General features: G+C 44.5%; 1 protein-coding gene across 1 annotated transcript in view; it reads right to left on the bottom strand.

Moving 5' to 3' along the window:
• The window catches only part of ALK (ALK receptor tyrosine kinase), a 333,317-nt gene that overhangs the window by 228,448 nt on the left and 84,967 nt on the right, over positions 1 to 19,902 (bottom strand). Inside the window, exon 3 of the mRNA XM_039913097.1 lies at positions 5,697 to 5,898. Within this exon, the coding sequence (XP_039769031.1) occupies positions 5,697 to 5,898 (202 nt within the window). The remainder of the gene's footprint in view (positions 1 to 5,696; positions 5,899 to 19,902) is intronic.

Here is a 19,902-nt window from a genome sequence, read left to right as displayed (position 1 = left end):
TGCTTCTCAAATTTTTGTGAAAAGCCACTGTGACCATTAAGAACCTAGCACATATTTATTACTGTGGTGTTCAACTTAAGGACAAAGGATTCTGGCCGAATCCACAAATGATTGTGAATGGGAGGGAAAAACCGGACAGAAATTAAAACACGGTCACTCCGTCACTAGAGTGCATCGGTTTTGATGACCTATCCCCTTTATTAGCGCTTGGCCACCTGATGTCACAGACTGGGAGGGTGTTGGTCAAAGATTCAGAGCTGCCCGGCTGTCCACTGTATGCAGGCTGGGGATGTCTGTCATCCTACTGTGGGCCATTCAGAACAAAGCCACAAAATGGCACTGAAAGCATTAAATGTCATTTCATTTGCAACTGCTCTTTTGGGTTTTTTCCTGGGTCCAGTCTTGACTCTTTTCCTTCCCCCAACAGTCTCCCACTTCAACCCGGCTTCAGTGTGAGCATCAGTGAAAAAGGCCAAGTTTCAAACAAATGTTAATTGAAACACTTTGCTCTGCCCCATCCCTTTTTCACTCTCACTGTCAGTCTAAGGAGAATGACATTTAGGAATCAATTGGGGACTTTTTTTTGGGTTGAATACCTGGGTTTAATCAACCACTAGAAACACATCTGACATTAAGTAATGGCATCGGGCCTTAGTTTAGAAAGATCTCACAACACCTCACACCCAACCTGGGTGGAAATGGCCCTGGTTCAGAGCCTAGAAATGGTGCACAGAGAAATGCCAAGGAGGCAGAACTAGAAATCAGGTCTCCTAATAGAGATAGATGATGTAGTGCTTGCCAACTGTGCCCAAGTGCTTAGTACTGTGCTCTGCACAAAGTAAGTGCTCAATAATTACCTTCCTGGTAGTATTTATTGAACACCCACTGACTCAAGGCACTTGGGAAATAGAAAATAAAGTGGTGAATCAGTTCCTTGCCTGCACAGAGAAGAAGAATAGTAAAAGGGAAAGAGTAAAAGGGAAAAAATTGGGAATCAGGGGACCTGAGTTCCAATCCATTTCATCCTCTTGAAAGCATTGGAGATAAATGGTCTGATAGGAAATCAAGGCCCTTATTTAAAAAAAAATAATTTTTTTTATGGTATTAAGAGCTTACTACATGTCAAACGCCATTGTAAGAGCTGGGGTAGGTACAGGATAATCAGCTGGGACACAGTTCCTGTTCATGGGGTTCACAGTCTAAGTAAGCGGGAGAGCTGGTATTTAATCCATTGCTACCCATCTTCACACCCGAATCTCGTGCTCCCCACATTTCTCTCTAAGCATATTAGAATCCCTTGGGGAACTAATTGTGGGGTGGAGATGGATAACAATGGAACTGGATCCTCTAGAATCTGTCCACAAGTCCCCTCAAACTGAGAGAGGCAAGCAGGGTCTCTGGTCCCCTAGGAGCCAGGCCAGCCTGGAGGAGGCCATAGAAAGCAAGAGGAGGGACTCGTTGTTTACACTGATATTCACGGAATCTTTCACAGCTCAACATCACCGCAGGATGAGCTGCTAGGTTGCCAAGGAAGCCATCTTGTGTTTCCCTGGTCTAGTCCTCCAGCCTGTTGGTGGTTCTCTCTCTCAGGCAGAGAGGCCCTTTAGGCAAGTTCCTTCGCTGCTTAGGAAACCCAACCTTTTCTGGAATCAGAGAGATTCACATCACTGAGGCCAGCACTGGTGCAGTGAAAGAACTGTCATCAGTTTCCTGATCTGTAAAATGGGGATTCAATACCGCTAGACTGCAAGCTCCTCTCTAGACCATATGCTTCTTGTCTACCAAAGCATTTTTACTGTACTCTTCCAAGCACTTAGTACCGTGGTCTCCACACAGTAAGCGGTCGATAAATACCATTAATTGATTGTTCTTCACCTCCTCAGAGTGTGAGCCCCTTGAGACAGACAGAGACTGTGTCTGATCTGATTATCTTGTATACATTTATCCCAGTGTTTAACCCTGGGTTTGGCACTTTTTTATGGTATTTGTTGAGCACTTACTCTGTGCCAGGTACTGTACTAAGCGTTGGGGTAGATACAGGCTAATCAGGTTGGATACAGTCCCTGTCCCACATGGGCTCACAGTCTTAATACCCATTTTACAGATGAGGTAACTGAGGTATAGAGGAAGTGAAATGACTTGCCCAAGGTCACACAGCAGACAGGTGGGGCCAGGATTAGAACCCAGGTTCTCCTGACTCTCAGGCCTGGGCTCTATCCACTAGGAAATGCTTAATAAACACCACCATTAGTATTATTCTCTGAAACCTCAATTGCCTTGCTCTACTTACCCACCCAGAGGTCAAGAAGAAAATGACTCAGTCCTGGTTTCTTTTTACCTTGATGACTTAGGATGAGGAAATTGCACTCCGCGGCTGATGGTCTTGCCTTCAGTCTACCATACAGACATGCAGCCTTTACTGGCTATTTTAGCTCTGCCATTAGGAATCCTGGGACCCTTTAAATCTTAAAAAACTTTGGACTTAGTTTAAATGATGAGCACCTGGCAGTCCCATTGTGCTCAATTCTCTCATTATACATCGCCCCTCTGAACACCACGTATTGCTTTGTCACATTTAATGAAAGCCTCGGGCACAAACCGTCCTTTAGGAGAAGCCGAATGCAGGGAAACGGACATTCACATATTGGAGCTAAATTAGACAGAGCAGAGAATAAGGTCTGGGAGAAGTTCTCCAAGGCGCTTACGGAACAAAAGGAAATTACCACTGAGACCAGTGTACTGGCAAGGCCCTTGCTTTTTACGGCCCTTGATGTCATTTGGTTAAACTCTCTAGGAAGGGAGAGCTGTCTAATGTGGCAATATCCTCTGTCCTTCTAATGCCACCACTAGAAGCCAAATAGGCTTGGCACATCAAGGTGGCAGGTCGTGCCCCATGATTTCAGTAAGTCCCGCAAACACTGAGGGGTTAAAAAACAAACAAAAACCCAACACCTGAGAACAAAGCAGCTGCACAGTGATGTTTATGATCCTTGTTAAGTGCTTACTACTCATCGAGCACTGTACTAAGTGCTGGGGTAGAAACAAGTTAATCAAGTTGGACATAGTCCCTGTGTCACACGAGTCTTTCAGTCTCGCTTACTATGTGTCAAGCGCTGCAGTAGACGCTGGGGTAGATATAAGTTAATGAGGTTGGACGCAGCCTAATTAAGAGGGAGAAGAGTGCTTCCTCAAACGGGCTATTTCCCAATTCTGACGGTCATTTCTGAATGGCTGAAGGCAGCTGCCGCTGCCACCGTTGTTAGATACCATCCAACACCGCGTGCTCACAACTCCGTGCGTTCCCTAGGATCGTCTAGCATTTCCATCGCCATTATTCAGCCCCCTCCATAGCTCGCTTGTTTATAGCACCTTCCTCCCCCGTTGCTACCCACCCGGATGGTTGCGTCCGCAACAAGACTGATCCCGGAATCATCATCTCCCATGGCAGAATGAAGCCAGCAACACTTGGAATCATAATCTGTCATCATTACTGCATTATTACTATCCTCCCGTGCTGCCGCACCAGTGAACGCAGGGCCACACGGCGGCCTTCAACCCACGCCAAAGACCTCCTGCTCTGGTGAACGTTAACAAGCAGGGTAGTAAAGAACAAAGGAGCATGGGCCTGGAAGTCACAAGACCTGGGTTCTAATCCCGGCTCTGCCACTTGTCTACTGTGTTACCTTGGGGAAGTCACTTTACTTCTCTGTGCCTCAGGTACCTCACTTGCAAAATGGGGATTAAGATAGTGAGCCCCTCGTGGGACACAGCATATGTTCAATCTGATTAATCTGTGTCTATCCAAGTGCTTAGTACAGCGTCTGGCACATAGTGAATGCTTAACAAATGGCATAATAAAAAACGGAGCCAACAATTAATTTCTTTCACAGCCTTCCTGGGTCCCCTCTACTCCGACTTTGGTTTGACACCTACAGGTGTTAATCCTAAATGCATGCTGGGAGCATGGGAGGACCTGGATGACCATCCCAGCTTTTGAAGGTCCCCTGAGTGCCCTCCTTAGAATTCAGCCAACTTTCTGCTGAGTTCCATCCTTGTTTAGTCAACCCAGATTCTGCAGCCTGTCACCTCACAGAATGGCAGTGCCCAGAAATTGGCTAACACTTTCCAGGAAGCACCATAATCTCCACAGATTTGTGCCCAGGCAGGATTTGTCTCCCTCTCCCTTTCTGTAGTTTTCTCCTTTGTGATCATGTGAGTATTGCCTTGGCTGACACTAGAAATCCACACATGTCCCTGAATTGATCACAGAGGGAGAGTATTGTCTCCTTCTGGGAAGCAAACGGCCTAAAAAGAGTGAGGTAAACAGTTTGTGTGGTTGCAAAATGCCTTCAGATTAAAATCGTGCACCAGAATTGCTATACATACCCCACTTTCATGGAGGTTTCTCACTTGAAAACTGGACTTCCACAGCAAAAGAGCAGCTGCGTTGGAAAGAGACCCAATCCCAGATAATTACTCCCGTGAAACAGCAGGCAATCAAAAGAGGAGGTATTCCCAGACTTTTGAACACAGAGAGGGGCTTTGAGAAAACAGCCAGAGCCCCACACGAAGCTCTCCTAGTGGCAAACAGCTGATTCACCCTGCTGAGTTCAGGCGTGATGTGGAAGAGGACTTCCGGTTTGTCATGAAACTTCCACTTGTGCCAGAATGGCAACGTTTTATAGCCCTGATATGGGTCTCCGGGATCATTTTTATTAGGGGTGAATGACTGATTCAAAACCACCATCCCCAAAGAGAAATCAAGAACTCCAAAATTGTCCACTTTTTCATGTGTGCTCTCCCTGAAACAGCAAACTGGGGAAACAACCTGGCCGAGTGACTAGAGCACAGGCTCGGGAGTCAGAAGAAACTGGATTCTAAACCCGGCTCCGCAATTTGTCTGCTGTGTGGGCTTCGGCAAATCACATAACTAATAACGATAATTATAATAATGATGGCATTTGTTAAGTGCTTATTGGGTACTAAGTGCAGGGCAGATATAAGCACATCGGGTTGGATACAGCTCCTGATCCACTTGGGGGTCACAATCTCAATCCCCATTTTACGGATGAGGGAACTGATGCCCTGAAAAGTGAAGTGACTTACCCAATATCACACAGCAGACAAGTGGCAGAGCTGGGATTAGAACTCATGACCTTCTGACTCCCAGGCCCGTACTCTATCCACTATGTCTTGTAACTACTCTGTGCCTCAGTTACCTCATCTGTAAATTGGGGATTAAAACCGAAAGCCCCACGTGGGACAGGGACTGCGTCCAACCTGATTAGCTTGTGCCTACCCCAGTGCTTAGAACAGTACTTGACACATAGTAAGCACTTAAACACCATCATCATCATAAATTTCCCCTTCTAGGAAGGCCCAGATGCTAAGACATTTAGTTCCTTTAATTTCTGTTTCTAACATCATTTGGCTTCATCTATACCGCGGGAGATGAAGTGCCTTTTATAACTGCTTCTTATCTACACAGTGTAACATCTATGCCCCGAACCTTAGTAAAGTAGCCAGTCGAGGAGGGCACCAGGAGCCACTGGCAAAGTTGGTGGTGATGGTTCAATCTGGACCTACCCATTAAAAGAACATTCAGTGTTCTGTGCCAATTTCAGACACCTCGGGAGGATCGATGTCGAAAGGTGACGCTTCAAACCAAAACAACCAAAAATGGGATGAGGACCTACCCGGATCCTTCTGCAGTCGATGCCAGCAGCATCTCCTTGCTGCCTTCCCCATGGGGCAGGATCTGGGCACTGTATCTTCCTCCTGATTGACGTGCAGTGTACACCGACACCTCCAAGATGCAGTGTTCGCTGTGGCTTCTCACCCAGGGGCTCAGAATGGAGTGCTTGGTGTTTTCTGAGACGTTGAGGAAGAGGAATGAGCCTAGAGATAGAGAGAAAGAAGAGAGGATGAGCCTCAGAAGGCATTTAGCCGGGGGTTGCCCCTTGTACTGGGAACCTGAGCTACAGCCTCAGTCCCCTGAAGGGACCTTGCAACTGTACAGTGTTCAAGGTTTCTTCTTTGGAAAGGAGGAAAATTATGACATTCTTTTGTTTTCTGATCAGAAACAGAAAAACAGCTCCCAGAAGCTTAGGGAAATCCAGCAGCAACTTTTATTATTTTTTTTAATGGCATTGTTACACACTTAAAAAGATGTCAGATACTGTACTAAGCGCCTGGATAGAAACAAGCTAATGAGATTAGACACAGTCCCTGGCCCAGGTGAGGCTCAGAGTTTTAATCTCCATTTTACAAATGAGGTAACTGAGGCCCAGAGAAGTGAAGTGACAGGCCCAAGATCACACAGCAGACGTGATGGAGCTGGGATTTGAATCTTTTGGCAATCCCAGGTCAGAGCCTCTTCCCTAGGCTTTCAAGATCTCCGTTTTCACCCTCAAGCACATCCTCTTTGCTGCTGCTTCCCACTCTGCAGGATCAAACTTGAGTGACAAAAAACAACTCTGTCAATGCCAGCAAGTGACAGAGAAGCAGCATCTGGAAAGATCCTGGGCGTGGGAGTCAGAGGACCTGGGTTCTAATCCTGGCTCTGCCATTTAGCCGCTGTATGATCTTGAGCAAGTCATTTAATTTCTCAGTCCTTCAGTTTCCTCATCTGTAAAGTGGGGACTCAATACCTGCTCTTTCTCCCCTACAGACTATGAGCCCCATGTGGAAGAGGGACTAGTGGCAAGAGCCTGGGCTTGGGAGTCAGAGGTCATGCGTTCTAACCCTGGCTCTGCCACCTGCTTGCTGTGTGACTTTGGGCAAGTCACTTAACTTCTCTGTGCCTCAGTTACCTCATCTGTAAAATGGGGATTAAGACTGTGAGCGCCACATGGGACAACCTGATTACCTGATTACCTTGTATCTACCCCTGTACTTAGAACAGCGCTTGGTACATAGTAAGTGCTTAACAAATACCATCCAATATGATTATCTATCATTTACTCCAGTGATTACTATGGTGTTTGGCACATAGTAAGTGCTGAACAAATTGCACAATTATTATTATTTTTGTAATCAGGCCAGATGTCATGAGGGAATTTATTTTAAAATCTGTCTAGCAGCCAGAGTCCTACCTGCCTAGCTTCTAGCCCTGTCCCTCTTTCCCTCACGTTATGGAATCTCAGAGGCTCTTTTCTCATGGGACTGTCAAATCTGCCTGGAAATAACCCAAAAACTGCTCACAGTGTGAAATTCAGGCTTAATGGCTGTGGTGTAAACCACCACAAATGTCCAATTGAGAGGGATTACTGTCAGAATGAATGCTCAGCACAGTTTTACTATTCCAGCCATTCCTTGTGACATATTAATTTGATATTCACCTACTCTACATTAAAGTTTTGGTTATTATATGCAACATCAACTTTTGTAGGCTAATCCTATTCCGGTAAGATCTTTGACTTCTCCGGTGGGAGCAAGCTAATGAGTTCTCAGCCTACTTGAGTTCTCTTTAGGCAATTCAAATTAGCCTCCTCTGGCTGATGACCAATTTACCAAATATTCCATGGAACAAGCAACCAGGGATAGAATGTAATTCAAATGGACAGAGAAGAGTCCACTGGGAAATAGACCAATTTCAAATATTCTGGAAGAGGAATTAGGATTCCCAATATCGCTGAAACAGGTCAACATCATTACTCAGTTATGGGAGGGGGGGAAGTGCCAAAGAGGTATAGGGTCTGAATTCACAGCAAACCAAGACCCCGTCAAGTAACAGAAATGATTTTGACCTATGTGCAGAAAAGATCTGTGCCAAAATTCTCAAAATGCAGGAAAAACTATTAGCCCAACTACCAACTCCGGGATAGACATGGGGATCAAAACTTGATCGGGGGGTACTCTCCCCATACTTTCTTAATTTAGTGGGGCTGGAGTGGGGAGGGTAATAATAATAATAGTAGTAGCATTTATTTAGAGTTCTACTAAGTGTTGGGGTAGATGCAAGATAATTAGGTTGGCCACAGTCCCTAACCCACATTGTGATCACAGTCTAAATCAGAGGGAGTAGGATTTAATCGCTATTTTACAGAAGTGGTAATTGAGACCCAGAAGTTTAGTGACTTGCCCAAGGTCATACAGATAGGCAGACTGAGCTAGGATTAGCTCTCTGATTCTGTGATTCTCAGACCTGTGCTCTTTCTGCTAGGCCACACCGCTAGTGGGGATGGGGAGGCCTGGCCACTGCCCCTGAGGACTGCCCCAGCTGTGCAGTTTGAAAAGGTGGCACAATGCTCCTTTGAAAATAGAAGCAGGAATTGGTAGTAACTTGAAAATAATTTCCCCCTATAGTCAGGATTATCTCCTTTTCATGTAGCAGGATGTTCTACCAGTGTTCTCTGGGTCTTGGATCTGTACTCTTTAAACACTTGGTGCTCACTGTACCCTCAGCCCCACAGAATTTACGTACATAATAGCCATAATTTATTTTAGTGTCTTTCTTGCCCTCTAGACCATAAGCACCTTGTGGGCAGGGAAAGTGTCTACCAACTCTTTTGCACTGTTCTCAGTGTAGTGGATAGCGCATGGGCCTGGAGTCAGACGTCATGAGTTCTAATCCCAGCTCTGCCACTTGTCTCTGTGTGACCTTGGGCAACTTGCTTCACTTCTCTGTCCCCTCATCTGTAAAATGGGGATTGAGACTGTGATCCCCACTTAGGGCGGGGACTGTGTCCAACCTGATTTGCTTGTATCCATCCCAGCACTTAGTACAGTGCCTGGAAGATAATAATAATAATAATAATAATAATGACAGTATGTGTTAAGTGCTTACTATGTGCCAAGCACTGTTCTAAGAGCTGGGGGAGATACAAGGTAATCAGGTTGTAACACAGGGGGCTCACAGTCTTAATCCCTATTTACAGATGAGGTAACCGAGGTACAGAGAAGTTTAGCGACTTGCCTGAAGTCACACAAGTGACAAGTGGAGGAGCTGGGATTAGAACCTATTACCTTAACAAATGCCAAGATTTTTATTATTATTATTACTCTTCCAAGTACTTAATATAGAGCTCTGCACGTAGTAAGTGCTCAATATCAATTAATATTATGAATTAATTGGTACCTGAGCCAGAGGTAAATATTCACCTCCATCACAGCTGGAAACGCTGACATACATCTAGCCTTGGTATAGGGACCCTAAACCAGCTCTCCTGGTCTCCCGAAAATGATTCATATACACTAAACCCCTTGTTCCAGCCTTACTCTTTGCCAGCTCTCAAGCTAGGTATCTTGTACTGCTGTATCCAACCCAGGGAGAGAGGTGTATGCAGAAAGCAATCATTAGCTCTCCATCACCACCATCAATTAATATTTAATAATGGCCCCTAAACCTCGGATTGGATAGGAAACTGATCCTATGAGCTCGTTATGGGCAGGGAACGTGATGCTAATTCTGTTGTGTTGTCCTCTCCCAAGTACTTAGTACAGTGCTCTACACATAAATGCTCAATAAAAAGCATTGATTGATTGAGCAAATTTGGTTTCTGCCCTTGGGGTTGCCTTCTACTGCCTCCTTGGCCATTACATTACAATAAGTCCCCTGTTCCCTATTCTCTATTTTCTGGATCTTAGGCAGAAAATGGCCCAGCCAGATCTTTTTTTCAGGTTCAGCCAAGTGCTAGTTCTCAGCACAGAGCTCTGCACAGAGTAAGTGCTCAATAAATGTATTTCATTCAGTCATATTTATTGAGTGCTGGAGCAGCGTGGCTCAGTGGAAAGAGCCCGGGTTTGGGAGTCAGAGGTCATGGGTTTGAATCCCGGATCTGCCACTTGACAGCTGTGTGACTGTGGGCAAGTCATTTCACTGTGCCTCAGTTACCTCCTCTGTAAAATGGGGATTAACTGTGAGCCTCACGTGGGACAACCTGATGACCCTGTATCTATCCGAGCGCTTAGAACAGTGCTCTGCACATAGTAAGTGCTTAACAAATACGAACATTATTATTACTGTATACACAGCACTGTACTAAGCACTTGGGAGAGTATAACACAACAATCAACAGATACATTCTCTGCCCACAGTGAGCTTACAGTCTGAGGGGGGCAGGGAGGCATCCAGAGATTGATTAATTGATTGATGAATCATAAAAGGTCAGCATTGTCTGCAGTCTGGAGACAGTGAATACTGTACCCTTCCCTCCAATGCTTGATTATCTTTAGGTGGCCTTGTGCATGCTCAGTGTGAAATTAGAGGGCTGCCAACCTTTGAAAGGTCGTTGGCGACTGCCCAGGTTGGGAAGGATGAGCAGATTCCCGTGCTGTAGAACTGTAGCCAATGTTTCAAGCAGAACACTTACTTGGGTTGGTCTTCAAATAATCTGATGGCTACAAGACAACCATGTAAATCAGGCACTTGATATGAAATAGAGGTTGCACTTCCATTTGTTTGGGAGGTTTTTGGGAGGTTGCAAATAGAGGACCAATTTAAGGCCCAACACAAGGTGGGGAAAATACTGGGGAATACTTAGGTTATGCTAAAATTAACTATGCTTCAGGAAATTTACTTTCACAAAAGACAGAAAAACGGGAATTAACACAGAAAACAGAGAAATTGATCACGTGTAGTTACCCTAAATCCAGCAAAGTTTTCAAGCTCCCACTGACTGTCAGTGTTCAAGAGGCTTAGGGAGAGGTTGCGGTGTTTAGCCTTCTCCAAGTTCCTCTGGGGTCTCCCAGGGGCCCACCCTAACCTGAAGCTAGGTTATCCCAAATGGGACCAAAGAGTTAAAAAAAAAAAAAAAAAAAAAAGCCCAATAATGAACTCTATCCATCTTCCAAAGTTTTCCCTTGCCCCTCAAACATCACGATCCCTGCCCTCAAGGAGCTTACATTCTAGCGGGGAAGATAGACATTAAAATAAATTACAGGAAATCGAGTATAAAAATTTGTATAAAAGTACTTAAGCCCTCCCCCTGCACCCTTCCCTCTGGATTGCCTCTGCATTCAGATCTGTATTCCTTAAGAACTTGATATTCAACTCACCCGTAGCCCACAACGCTTCTGTACATATCCTGACACTCTGCCATTTCCTCTATCTGTAATTAATTTTAATGTCCTCCTCCCCCTCTAGACTGTAAGCTCTTTGAGGTCAAGAATCACGTCTATCAATTCTACTGTATTTTCCCAAGCATTTTGTTCTGCTCACAGTTAGCTCTCAATAAATACCGTCAATTGATTGATTATGGCAGGGAGAGGGTGAGGTGAGAACTGAAATGCTTAGGAGCTATGGATTCAAGTGCAAAGGGAGAGAAAAGTGGGGCGGGGAGACAAGCAATCAGTTGTTCAACAGAAGGCAAGAGCACGACCCCTGCCCTTGAGGGTCTTACAACTTAGCAAGGGAGCATGTCCGAGCAGATAGAGCCCGGGCCTCGGAGTCAGAAGGATCTGGGTTCTAATCCTGGTTTTGCCACTTGCCTGCTGTGTGACTTTGGGCAAGTCACTTTACGTCTCTGTGCCTCAGCTACCCTGTCTGTAAGATGGGGATCAAGACTGAGAGCCCCATGTGGGTCAGGGACTATGTCCAACCTGATTACCTTGTATCTACCCAATGCTTAGTATAGTGCCTGGCACATCATGTTTAAAAAAATACCATAAAAAAACCAACAGGAAGAAGTGTGCAAGAAGTAGAATATGTAAAATGATATGTAGGGTTGTATGAGAAGGAGTGAATGCAAAAGGGGTGTTAAACAGCTGAGATGATAGTAGTAACCGGGGGAAGAAGAAGAAAACAGTGTGGGAAAGTCTGCTGGAGGGTGTGGGCTTTCAGAAAGGCTTTGAAGATGGGAGAGCTGAGGTGTGACTGACGGGAAGGGAGCTTCCGGCAGAAGGAAGGGTGCGAGTCAGAGTCAAGAACGAGGCACCGTGAAAAGGTGAGCTTGGCATGAATGGAGAATAGGTGCTGAGGTGAAGAAGAAGAGAGTGTAGACACTCTAGCCTTCCATTTTCTGGCAAACAAGAGTTATCTCCCCACCTCTCCTCTGGGGTTGTTAGGCAGATTTGAGATAAAAATGATTGACAGCACTTTGAAGAGTACAGAACTTGAAATGATAGCACATTGTTAGGGTGTTTGGGTTTTGATTACAGATTATGTTCAGGTAATTATTCTGGCTACACACATCACCATGCTCAGGATCTAAAGGCAGCCAACAGGCCCCCAAGCACTGCACACTTTATTGAACTCTCCCAAGGGCTTAGTTCAGTGCTCTGCACACAGTAAGTGCTCAGTAAATAGCACTGATTGATTGACTGGTATTCAGCCAATCCACATGGGGCCTGGGAGAAGGTTTTGCAATGAAAGTGAACCAAATCTTCATTGAGGATTGCCTTCTAGAAGATAAAACATTAAATTACCATGTTCTTAAGTTGTTCATTCATCACCTGCTGTGAAGACTTACTGTCAATTTTTTCCTAGCCATTCAGAATCTTAATATGGGCCTTTTCCAGAGTTGGCTGGAAGATTGATTATTTTCCCCCACTCTAATATGCAAGGTGATGTTTATATGAATTCTCTTTGTGCAACAGAGTTATCAATAAGAAATTGAGTTTACTGTCTTTCGCTTATGATGAAGCTCTATATTTGATTCCAATCTCCTTGTTGACTGCTAGCTTCCATCTTCAAAACAGTCAATTTCATAAGCTGTTTCAGATACTGTCAATGTAAATCTTTTAAATTATGTGAGAATTCATTTCTCCTCACTTCCTTTCCCTTTCTATGCTTATTTACCCATAACAGCTATGGTTCTAATGAGGCACCTGGGGAATTGGCTAATTAAGATGGATCGCATCAACTTCAAACAAACTTCCACCAAAAATGGGCAGTGGGGGTGGGGAGAATAAAGAAGTTGATGAAAGGGGCCCCTCTCTAACATGAGGGTCAGATCCCCCTTTTATAATTGTTGAGTTCTTTAGGACTAGGCTGAAGGAAGATATCTGAGGTGTTTCCAGACACCAACAGCCACAGACTAAGGTCTCAAAGAGATGAGTTAAAACAGGATTTCACTCCTCTGGCTTATTTGAACAAAGGATGGTTAGCAGCAGCGTGAGCAATTTCCATCAGGACGACTGTTTCCAGCTACTCTGCCAGGAGTCAAGATGGGATTCACTTCAGCGTTTTCCAGAGTAGATCTCATCTTTCGGTTACCCTGAAATTTCCAACAGTCACTATGGAAGGAGCAAATGGGGGAGGGGGGTGTTTCCCAAATGAGCACCATGATTAGCATGGTGCTAATCTCAGCTCTAATCCGACTCTGCTGGACAAGTCATGTACTCTTCTGAACTTGTTTCCTCATCTATTCAATGAGGATTAGATATCTGTGTTCCTTCTTCCTTAGATTAAGAGTCCTATGTGAGGGGCCGTGTCCGATATTTTTATCTTGTATATACACCAGAATTTTTCTTTATAGTATTTGTCAGGACTTACTATGTGCCAGGCACTGTACCAGGCACTGGGATAGGTACAAGATAATCGGGTTGGATACGGTCCCTGCCCTACATAGGGCTCATAGATTAACCCCCATTTTACAGATGAGGTAACTGGGACACAGAAAAGTTAAGTGACTTGCCGAAGGCCACAAAACAGACAAGTGAGGGATCCAGGAGTAGAACGCAGGTCCTCTGGCTCTAAGGCCCTTACTCTTTACACTAGACATGTAGCTTCCCTAGCGCTTGGCATAAATAACCACTTCAGTACTATAATAATTTTAATATCACCATCCCAGGACTGCTGGTACTGTCCTCTTCCCCCTACTGCCAAATATCTGTAGTTCTGAATGGTTTGGTTGCACAGGTCACACAGCAATTTGCTGGTATTTCCTGAGACTTAGTCCCTAACCTGTCTTTTCTTGCTCTGATAGTCCCGATATCTATTATAGTGACATTGGGATGGGGCACACTAATGCTGGAAAAGAAGACACCTTTCTCTTGCCCTGAGGTCCACCACTGCATTGTTCTGCCATGGGTTCAGCCTCAATACATTATATTCCTATTACAAAAAAAGAGAAGCAGCATGGCCTAGTGAGAAGCAGCGTGGCCTAAAGGACAGATCATGGGCCTGGGAGTCGGAAGTACCTGAGTTCTAATTCTGGCTCCATCACGCGACTGCTGTATGACCTTGAGCAAGTCACTTGACTTCTCTGTGCCTAGGTTACCTCATCTGCAAAATGGGATTAAGACTGTGAGCCCTATGTGGAACATGTGGACTGTGTCCAACCTGATTAGCCCGTTTCTACCCCAGCGATTAATACAGGGCCTGGCACAAAGTAAGCTCTTAAAGACCATAAAAGAAAGAAAAGCTTTCTTGACAACTCTGTAATGGCCAAAAACTCTCAGAAGGCCTCCAGCCCATCGCAGGACTGTCTTGATACGTGGCGAGGTGGCTCAATGTGGACTGACCTATGTCATGCTAGGAATCAGAAAAGTACTTGAGTCACTTCGGAGGCACTTTCAAAGTTGAGCGAAGAGCCATTTCCCCCAAACCCACATCATCTTACTTCACTAAACTCCTGCCAATGAGGAGGCAGAACTCTCTTTCTAGGGCTGGTACACGTTAAACAAGGTCCCTTTAAGAAAAAAAGGTGAAGCAAATAATGGTACTCAGGGTCCTGAGATGTCAGCAGAAAAGATAATAAAAGGCAAGGCAAATAAATGAAAGGAAACAGAAGCTAAAGTGCTGAGAAACCCTTTTTCCTAAGAGCTCATTTTGGTAATCCTCAAGGAAAATAGAAAAGAGCTTGCCCTGACACGAGGGAGAAAGGGGGAGCCAAATGAAAAATAAACAATTGATTTAATTCAAAGTGAGAGGGAGGGAAACAGAGATAAAAAAAGAATCTACTGCAAGAGGTGAAGAAGTGGCACAGTGCTTTCTGGGCAACCAGCTTCAGTTTCTAGGTAGGTTCAGAGCCAACTTTTCCTTTCTTCATGTGCTGTCTTTAGGATAGGTTCAGAGCCAACTTTTCCTTTCTTCATGTACTGTCTTTAGGAGAATGAACTCCTGGGAGAAAACTGCAGAAGATACACCAGCCTGGCAGCCTGTAATTGGGAGTTAGGTTTGCTCTCTTCCAGCAAAATTTTCAGGGAGATTGGGGAAACCAAGAGACAGAGCTTAAAAACAAAGGCAGAAGGCCCTTATGAGACAAATCCATTAATAAGGAACGATCCAGCACGATCTGCAGTCAGTGCAGAAAGGAGTGTTGGTTCCATCATATTCAGAAACCAAGGACAGATCTACAGATATATACAAATGATACATATATGTTGTATACATATACAGTATTGTCCTTCCGTTCGAAGATGATGCTACCGATGGAATTTTTTCACATGAGTGATTCAGACTAGCTGGAAAGGAATAACTACCTTAGAGTCAAGTATTACTTCCCAAGCACTAATGATATTAACAGTGGCAGAGCGGTTGTGCAATACACAGCTAGATGCCTGAACTGGTTTAGTTAAACTCTGCAGATAAGGCACATCCCAGTGACCTTCGGAGGGAGGACAGGGATAAATGAAATGAACAGACAGTGCAAAAACTTTGAGTAAACTACTTTGTCGAAATCCTCCCCCAAAGCTAATGCATGGAGCTAAAATTATCATCTTTTTGTAAAGCAGCCAGCCAATGAGAAGCATATTAGACCCGAGGTCAGTCACAAGAAGGGAAGCAAAAGTTCTAGATGATTCTCAGACAGAATAATTAGACCCTGAATAATTGAGTATGTACTTAAAAAAAATGTGGCCCACAAAACTGTTTAGCAAGAAATAACTTTCTTCAGCACTTTCCTCGCCTACTTGATTTAGACTATAGCAGTAATTAATGGCAGCAAACTGTAGAAATCTGAAGAAGTTTGGCCTAGCTGTTAAGCGTTTTAGCTTCAATTTTTAGTACACTTCTTTCCTGGCCTAAGCCTCATTTTTTAGAGGCCTGACCTGGCTTCTCCCAGGCTGCAAAGTTATGGGCTTGTGGTAATTTGAATGGCTGTTGTAGAAACAGCGTGGCTCAGTGGAAAGAGCCCAGGCTTGGGAGTCAGAGGTCATGGGTTCTAATCTCAGCTCTGCCGCTTGTCAGTTGTATGACTTTGGGCAAGTCACAACTTCTCTGTGCCTCAGTTACCTCATCTGTAAAATGGGGTTTAAGACAGTGAGGCCCACGTGGGACAACCTGATCACTTTGTATCCCCCCGAATGCTTAGAGCAGCGCTTCGCACATAATGGGTGCTTAACAAATGCCATCATTATTATTATTATTATTAATTGTCCTATCCAGAAACAGGGGCATAGATTAGATCGATGCCTCACCATCTTTTTAAAAAACAATTTTTAAAGAGTATCAACTGGAGAACATTTTTCTCCCAATCGTCCCATGCCCCAATTCTCTTTCACATTCTCCATGGGGACAGACAATTATCAGGAGGGTATAAACATAAAAGGCTAATGTGTCACCTCATCTCCCTCTAAAATTTACAGGAAGGACAGTTAAGGATTGGGGTTCCCAGAGGGGAAGAATCAAGTGCTTGGACTTTTCTCCCTCATCTTCTTCCTTTCAGCCGTAAGAGACGCGTAGCATCTGACATTCTGCGAAAACCTATCACAGGTGAAGTACTGCCAACTGAAAAAAGCAATGCCTAGCAAATGTCTCAGTGGCTTTTCCTGGCCCTACAATTCTAAAATTCCATCATGGTAGGGGAAATCTTCAGTATGAAACTTTTTAAAGCTGCATTTCAAAAACGCTTGTTATCTTGGTTTCCTTGAAAGGAATGACTTCCGATCTCTAATCTTTCATATGAGCCCCATGTGGGACAGTGACTTTGTCCAGCCTGATTATATCTACTCCAGCACATAGTACACCGCTTGGCCCATAGTAATTGCTTTACAAATACCATTATTAGTAATTACAGTATTTGTTAAGCGCTTACTATGGGCCAGAGCACTGTACTAAGCCCTGGGGTGGATACAAGCACACAATCCCTGTCCCACGTGGGGCTCACAGTCTCAGTATTATTACTATTACCTTCTTGATTTGAACCAACCTAGCAGAGGGCACGAATATCCACATACTCAGCAAATTCAGACCAGGTCCATGAAGAGAGAGGACACCAGAAGTTCGGTCCTCAAGGAAACTCAGAGTACCGAAAAACATTTCAGTCTTAAATTGAAATGTGGGCTTCATTACTGAGGGTCCTTCTTCAAGAACTACTTGCGATGCGTAGCCATATTTCAGCTGCTTGCCTCAAATATGGGTGCAAATTGTTTATACTTCTCAATTTACGCCTGTCATAATGTATATGTGTCCCTGTAGAACCCTTTCAGAAGATTACGTTTGCTCAAAAATATGAGGGAATATGGTGTTATGCTTTGGTTCAGAGGCAATGCTGCTGACAGGGAGATGCCAAGCTGAGAATCTTGGGCACGCATCCTTCAGGAACATACAGCAGAGCAACCATCCTGGTTCCTTGCCCTTCAGTCTTTACCGTTGCCTTAAAATAATAATCAGAATAATTTTGGTACTTGTTAATCACAAACTATGTGGCAAGCACTGTTCTAAGCTCTGGAGTAGATACAAGTTAATAAGGTTGGACACAGTCCGTGTCCCACACAGGGTGCACAGTCTAAGTGGGAAGGAGTAGGATTAATCCCCATTTTACAGATGAGGAAACTGAGGCACAGAGAAGTTAAGTGACTTGCCCAAGATCATACAGCAGGAATGTGGTAGAGCTGAGATTATCACCTATCTTCTCTGATTCCCAGGCCTGGGCTCTTTCCACTAGGTCATGCTGCTTTTCATATGGTCTTTTTTTGCCTCTGGCTTTAGCCAATCAATCAATCCTATTCACTGAGCACTTTCTCTGTGCAGACCACTTTACTTAAGCACTTGGGAGAGTACAATATAACGGAGTTGGCAGATACGTTCACTGTCCATAACGAGTACACAGTATAGAGGGGAAGACAAACATTAACATAAATCGTGGCTTAGTGGAAAGAACACGGGCTTGGGAGTCAGAGGTCGTGGGTTCTAATCCTGGCTCCGCCACTTGTCTGCTGTGTGACTTTGGGCAAGTCACTTAACTTCTCCGTGCCTCAGTTACCTCATCTGTAAAAATGGGGATTAAAAAATGTGAGCCCCCCGTGGGACAATCAGATTACCCCATATCTACCCCAGCACTTACAACAGTGCTCAGCACAAAGTAAGCTCTTAACAAATACCATAATTATTATAAACTTCTCTGGACCACAATGTTCAGGCCAGAAATGGCTGCCGGACCTTTGGGAGCCACAACTTTAGTAGCCCCAGACCGTCTTGGACTTACCCAGGCCCTGCATACCAGAGTCACGTACCTGCTCAGCAGAGAATACCAGGTTGTTGCAAACCCTACGAACAGGGGAGGACAAAGAGCCATAATGATAGTGGAGGAGGAAGATGGGTGTGGATGAGTGTGAGTGTGTATGCGTGTGTTTTGGGGGCAAAGCTGGAAGCAGTGGAATTTAAGCCCTTGATAATCAGCCCAGCCCCACAGCACTTCTGTTCATATCCTTATACTCATTTCCCTGTGTCCGTAATTTATCTGACTGTCCATCTCCTCCTCTAGACTGTAAGCACCTTGTGGGTAGAGATCGCGTCGACGAACTCTGCGGTACTGTACTCCCCCAAATGCTTCATACAGCGCTCTGCACACAGTGAGCGCTTCAGACCACTGATCGATCGTAAAACTGCACAACGCAGAAGCTCGAGAGACACGTCTTGTCGCTTGATAGAGGTAGCATCTCCCTGACAAGTATTGGAGGCCTCTAAAATGATGACACTGTTTTTAATATGATCAGGTTTCTAATCTTCTGCGTCTCTCCACATTGTTAATATTTGCCATCAACCCTTAATGAGGTTGTGTATCTTCATTTTTTTGGGGTATTATTTCTATTAATTTATCACCTTCCGCCCTACGTGAAAATGTATTTCAGCGAGGCATGGATAAATTATTGTAACTGACATTAGAGCATATTTATTTAGCACAATCTAATTATTGCAACATTCAGTAAAAGGCAAATGAATAAATCATAAACTAAGGACGGAGAGCATGTAGCTGAGTTCACATGTGCTGCAAGAATCACGGCAGGGACCTAGGCTTAGGGAAAGCAGAGACTGTTGAGGAGGTTCAGGGCTGTCCTGAGAGCAAGTGTTTCGATGCCCTGAATAGAAGAGCGAGAGGGGTAGAAATGCACGGCAGGACAATGTGTTGAGGATATTATAATATTAATATCTGTTATAATATTAACAGACACGTGCCCTGCCCACAAACTTACATAGGGGTTAAATGCCTGTCCTTTCTTCTACAGACATGAGCCCTAGGTGAGACACAAACCGTGTCTGATAGTATGTACCCCAGCACATAGTGAAGTACCTGGTACCTACCAAATACCATAATTGTTATTGCTTCTCTTCTTGTTCTTATTATAATGGTGGTATTTGTTAGGTGTTTATTGTGTGTCAAACACTGTATCAAGTACTGGAGTAGTTACAAAACAACCAGATAATAATAATAATGTTGGTATTTGTTAAGCGCTTACTCTGTGCAGAGCACTGTTCTAAGCGCTGGGGTAGATACAGGGTAATCGGGTTGTCCCACGTGAGACTCACAGTTGATCCCCATTTTACAGACGAGGGAACTGAGGCACAGAGAAGTTAAGTGACTTGCCCACAGTCACACAGCTGACAAGTGGCAGAGCCGGGATTTGAACCCATTAACTCTGACTCTCAAGCCCGGGCTCTTTCCACTGAGCTACACTGTCCCTGCCCCATCATGGGGCTCATGGTTCTAAGTCAGGGGGAAGCAGGATTTTTATCCCCATTTTAAAGATGTGGGAACCAACAGACACATTAAGGGATGCTAGCTTCACATGCCCTTT

The sequence above is a fragment of the Ornithorhynchus anatinus genome, chromosome 9 (assembly GCF_004115215.2).
Source record: "Ornithorhynchus anatinus isolate Pmale09 chromosome 9, mOrnAna1.pri.v4, whole genome shotgun sequence".
Classification (NCBI taxonomy): domain Eukaryota; kingdom Metazoa; phylum Chordata; class Mammalia; order Monotremata; family Ornithorhynchidae; genus Ornithorhynchus; species Ornithorhynchus anatinus.
Note: the sequence above shows the minus strand (reverse complement) of the source record. Positions and strands in the feature narration are given on the sequence as shown.